The sequence below is a fragment of the Uranotaenia lowii genome, chromosome 2, assembly GCF_029784155.1.
Source record: "Uranotaenia lowii strain MFRU-FL chromosome 2, ASM2978415v1, whole genome shotgun sequence".
Lineage (NCBI taxonomy): Eukaryota > Metazoa > Arthropoda > Insecta > Diptera > Culicidae > Uranotaenia > Uranotaenia lowii.
In genome coordinates this window covers 195,597,636-195,603,622 of record NC_073692.1, presented here as the reverse complement: position 1 = coordinate 195,603,622, position 5,987 = coordinate 195,597,636, and the positions used below count along the sequence as shown (strand labels likewise).

Here is a 5,987-nt window from a genome sequence, read left to right as displayed (position 1 = left end):
CAGCCTGGCCTTACATCGAGCATGATGAACAAAACTAGGAATTTTGGGGAAAAACATAAGATCCTCACCTCCACAAAACCTTCAGGTTATGAAAAAAATCTCTACAATCGTGCATTTTTACGTAATTCAAAATCGAAGAAAAAATCGTGAAGACATTATAAAGGCTAAGCAAGTAGGGTAAGTGAGCCCTATTTTGGCATGGTCCTTTTCTTGGCATGCCAACATGTCTTTTCATGTTTTTCAGGTCCAAATTGAGCTTGAAAAATTTTGAATATATTTTCATTGCGAAGAGAATAATTTGTTTCAAATCTGTGCATACCGAATTTTTTTTATTCTTTGTACTTTAATAAAGAAGTTAATTTTTTTCGATCTGCATCCGAGGAAATTATGTTGGAAATCATCGTATGAAAATCAGATGAACTCACCTTTCTAGTGCAACTGTTAAATTCACATGCGATTTCAAACGCGGACATTCATTTGAAAAATTTGCAATAAATACTCATGCTTACAGTTAAACTCGGCAAAAAATCAAAAAATACTAGAAAGACCAAAGAGTGAATATTTATTGAGGTTTTGAATAAAAATTTGAAACTAATTTTGTTCCTTTTCTTGGCATGCAACTTCAATCGAAATACACCACCAGTGTTGGAAGCTGGAAAAAATACATGTTAATTAAAGAGGTTTTTTTGGGCTGATGTTTTCCCCAAAACTTCATTTAAAACTACGCATAAATGTTTTCATACTAATTGGGCTGTATGATAAGACCGTTTCTATCAACTTAAGCTTTGAAATAAGTTGGAGAACATAAGTAATTCGACTAACTAAAAGTCATATCCAAGCATTGAAAATGCAAAAATCGCTATTTGGGAACCATGAATCGAAGGTACATTGGTATGCGTGCGAACAGCATTTGCATTGTAGTCTGGCGAGCAAAAGCCACGTGGTCTCCTACATAACACAGTGGTTTGAAATACAAAAAAAAACTAAGTTAAATTAAGCATATCACAAGACTTAAGATGTTTTTCTTATCCAAAAATTGTTAGATCGATGGCAATTTATGACTTTAGTATATAAAATACACAATTAATTGAGTTTTGGAATCGTTTTTTATTGCTTGGGAACCATATACTCAGAATTAATTTTTTGGATTTTTGTTCTATTTTTTTCTTGGAAACAGAAAAGTTCAGGAAAATATCGTTTTCTTTCCAATTATTCCTTAAAATATGTGAGTCGATTTAAAAAATGTTTCAGCAAGGTTTACATTATTACATCTTTTTGGCGTATCAATCCACTGCGCAACGCCCCGGGCATTCGAGATTGCTCTTGCCAGAAGCTCATAATCTCAGCTAGCAAATTCAAAAGGGCAAAATTTTAAAATACCATTCAAGGAATTTTTCAATTTCTTACTTTATGAAGCCAAACTCCACAATATGAAGACAGTTGTTTGGTAGTGAAAATAACCCTATGTGCGGAATTTCTGGACTTCCGACTTTTTGAAATGAAAGCTTATTTTGTGCTTCCCTTCCAACCAAGTTCATCAATGTTTTCAAAAGCCTTTTTGTTGTATGAGTGGCGCCCGGTGTTCCATCGTCGCATAGAACTTTACGCCCAGCTGACGTCATTCTGTCAGTGGCCTTATATTCAGAATAGCCAACGATTCTGTTAACTGTCAATTGAGCCTTGTTGGTAAAGATCTATTGCACTCTGCTGGTGGCCAAGAATCGGATCATAGAAACGGAAAACAATTGGTACGGCGGCCAAGTAATTGAAGCACCGCAGTGAGTACTTTGCATGCATTTTGCTCACATTAATGAAAGTTCCATAGAGAACACATATTTTTGTTGAACTCTAAGCAAGTTAGCAAGTAAATTCTTCAAGGGATGTTCTATGGTACACTCAATAGGAAGGTTGGAATGTCGAAAAAAAGGGTAAACCATGCCTTAGGTGCCAAGGTCGGGTACATTTACCCTACCTTCTGTTTGATCAAATATAAAAAAAAATTGAAGAATTTTTGTTTACATTTTAATTCACAGGTAAAATTGTGCTAACTATCGATTAATTGTAACTATTTTTTCTAATGATGGTATCCATGATGAACTGGAACGGCCACAACCTTGTGACTCTGATGATGATGATGTTCCTGAGGCTGCTGGTATCCCTTGATTGGTTCCCGGTGAACCTGAGCGATGAATCCGCTCTTGCCATCCACATGATAGGTCACGGTGCGCTTGTGGCCATCAGCATCGATCAGGTAGTATTCGCCTTGGGTCTGATGATCCTTGCGTTCCTCCTTCTGGCCATGCACATCTCCGGTGTGATCGTCATGGATGTCGTAATGATACTCATAGTGAACTGGTCCATGGTGTTCCTCCTCATGATGATGCTGCTCGTAGTGATGTTGCTGGGCAGCAATGGCACCAACCAGAGCCAGAACGAGGAGAGCGATCTGGTGATAAAAGATATGTTTTTTAATTTTTTTCCTAGAATTTTGTTTGACGAATTTTCACCTTGTACATTATGATTGAGAATTGAATGATCCTAGCAGTGAAAGAAGCTGAATGATACTGTTTGGTTTTCGTCCGTCGACTTTTATATTGCTAAAGGACTCCGGTAATGTTCTTCCCGGCAACTGGTTCTACGCTTTGCCAGAACAACTTTCCATTGCAATTTTGCCGAATTTATTTTCCGCTATGCCATTACCTTGGTTCCTTTCACTCTAGTCTGAATTTAAATGAATCCTTATTTCGCTGTCTTTGTTGGAGGAACTTCAAAACTTACGGTTAAATTGTTTAAAACATTTTACAAAATATTGAAAATATGACGAGAATGTTAACCTGTCAGTTGAACACTCCTGTTCAAAAATCGCCTTATCTTTACTACATGAGAAAAAAACTGACCGTATTTTACTCATTTAATATACAAAACAAAAAAATTTTCTGCATCAGCATTTTTCCATTTTTCCTTTGCATTCAATTTTTGAATGCCTAAGAGAAACATGTTGTGATCCAAAGTACTTCCACTGGAAGGAATTTTAAGATACCGGTTTTTGTTGAGCGCTTCTTAGTTCAACAAAAAAGATTAGGCTGCAACTGCAAATGTTTTTTTTGGTTATTTCAATCGGTTTTGTTGGATTTTTTTCGATTGTTTCCACCCAAGTGCTAATAAAATTCAAAAGTTTTGAAGTCCTGAATAAGCTTTATAATCAATCAAAACAAGTTGTCTGTTCCATATAGTAGACCAGGAAAATTTGATGTCGTGTTAACGCTGTTTATGTTTTTTCATGTGCATGCATTAACAATATAAGCACAGACAAACAGACATGACACTCCATTCCAGAGTGATAGGCAATGTCGACACCAGATAGCACTACTTACAACTTTTTGAAATCATAATTCATCATGGTAGCCAAGCCAGTTCCTTTGTTCATTTTTCCGTGACAACCAGAAATTCTTCAAAACAAATTACTTACCGCTTCAAAATCGGTTTAACATTATTGATAAAGTTGTAACTCGGATTTAAAAAAAATTGTAAGTTTCCTGGTCTTGAAACGTAAGATTTTACACAATTTAATTGCTTCAAATACTTGTTTTTGGTTCCTCTGCTTTCAGGATAAATCTACATACATAAAGATCTGATATTTCGTCTCTATGTGTCTGATTGAAGAGATATTTAAATGATGTTTTCACCTGGCCAGCAGATGCTGATAAAATATCAACTTTATCCGGAAAAGCCCTTTTGGATTACAAAGAGCTCCTCGAAAAATGGATATCCGATCTAATTTTAATCTTGTCGCAACTGTCCCAGAAAATCTTTTTATCTTTTTTGAACAAGTATCTTTGGAAACTGGTTCTTAGTGGCTCCAGAAAGTTTTGGAATTCCTACCCTGCCTACCTGCATGGTAATAAGTTTGTGTCCAGAAAAGTAAACCTACATACAAGTGAACCTCTCAGAAAATTAGCCTCGATGGAATATCCTGCGGGAGCATCACAAAAGATCAGCATAAATATGCGGAACTGTTCCTTCATTTTGAAGAATTGAAAACAGAAATAAATTTATTGCACCCTAAAACAAGTTTATCCTTTTTATATCCAAACCTTTTCGGACTAAAAGGACTTTTTTGATTTGTTCCACAAATGATTTTAAACATTTTCAATATAAATTAAAAAAAAACACCTGAAACGAGGTTCAGCTTCTAACTTATAATAGGTTTGAGACTTCAATAGCTTTTACTGTAATTTATGTATGTTTTATGGATTTTATTTTCATGATTGATAGTCTAATGTAAACAGGATTGTTGGCAATAAGTTATCGGAGCTGCCAAAGAAGAGAATTACCAGTTCGTTATTTAATGATTAAAAAATGTTCAAAAATATGAATGATTCAAATCCATCTGTATTTTAGGACGTCGAGGTTTGGTCCATACATGCTTGAGGCTTGTTTGTGAAAGTATGTATTCTCGTTTGTATAGGTATCTTCCAAAACTTTGCTCCTGCAAAATAAAATTCTGAGTTATAAAATTTGAAATACCCGAGCTATTGAATCATTGATTCTAATAAATGCAATTTTAAATGATTGGTTCTCAGGACTGATTGAGTTCCTAGCTTTCCTGCTACCGTTTGTTTGAATTTAATATTTGTATCTCCGCATAGCATTCGTTTAAGACATTCTCTTTACAGCTCTTGACAAAATATTGCGAAACAAACACTCATAAATATAAGAAAAACTGAACATTCCATCTTGTAAACATTTGTTCAATAGTTCTTGTTCCTTTAATCTTCAGAGATAACAACTATGGGCGTTTGCTACACACACATTCATGAGGTCTGTTGGGAACACATAAAATATTTTTATATGCAGAAAGAGCAGAATTAATCTAAAATAATGTATTTTCCAGGAATGTTTGCACATTTTCTCTTAAAAAGAGTCAATTGATAAGTTTCAAAACATCTGCTAACAAGTGGGAATGATTATGTAGATATTTAATTGAAGGTTAATCGGGCAACAAGCAGAGCAACATTTGAGAGAAAAAAATCAACCATCTTTGAAGTACACTAAGGCCGGTTCCCCCAGGTCGGGAAACAAACTTACAAACAAGTAAATAAATATTCTGGCTTCCTAAAAATATGCTGTACAGCAGAAATTTTTCAATAGCTTTCATAAGTTACTTAAAAATATTACTTTCTTCCCTCGAGCCATATTCATTTACATGAAGCTGTCATTTTTGTTTGCCCAACGGCTTACTTATACTAATGTACTGTGCAAGAGCCCTATCCCAATCATTATTTTTTTAAAATTTCAGGCCTTTTACTCATAAAGTTTTCTGTGCCGAGTGTATTAAAATTACATTTACATTGAGGTATTTATTTATTTATTTAGTATTTATTATTGTTATTAAGGAAAAGATGGCCGTAATAGTCGTGGCGACTCAACATGGATAAAAAATTTGATATTGGGAATGGAAGGGGTTTATTAGGAATGATCTTAATAACTATTATCCATTATCCATTATCCATGATTTCGAGGCTACTGTTGGTCGTCTTTAATCTTTATTGGCCAGACATCTTTTCGGTATTCCGAACTCGATGGATTAGGAGTTTCTAATGGAAAAATTTATTTATTTTGTTTCGATTATAGTCGTTTTACCAACTTTATGGCATTCGCGACTTTATCAACGTTGCAGTTGGCGGATCGTTATCGAAAAACTTATCCGGTACAACTGTGTTCGATATTTACTCTTGGGCTCGAACTCGCGGACATCGGCTCAGGAGCAGGGAAGCAAATCCAACTGATCTGATACTGATAACTGATTTATCCCTAGTGTTACACTTAGCGATAAATATGAGAAAGCGATTGCTTCTCATCTGTTTCCATTGACGATAAAGATAACTCGCTACACGTTATTTTGTCTCCGATGGTCCACCAACAGATGAAAAAATTTCGAAATGCTCACACTAAAGCAAACCGGCTGAATCGGTTATAACATCAGC

The 5,987-nt window shown here is 35.1% G+C and overlaps 1 protein-coding gene across 1 annotated transcript; it reads right to left on the bottom strand.

Annotated features, from left to right (window-relative positions):
• Positions 1–2,000: 2,000 nt before the first annotated feature.
• LOC129748637 (larval cuticle protein A2B-like) lies at positions 2,001–2,662 on the bottom strand. Its single transcript, XM_055743299.1, has 2 exons — positions 2,508–2,662; positions 2,001–2,446 (listed from the first exon to the last, which is right to left on the bottom strand). Exons 1-2 carry the CDS (start codon positions 2,514–2,516, stop codon positions 2,075–2,077), a joined length of 381 nt encoding a protein of 126 aa, XP_055599274.1. The 5' UTR covers positions 2,517–2,662; the 3' UTR covers positions 2,001–2,074.
• Positions 2,663–5,987: the final 3,325 nt, after the last annotated feature.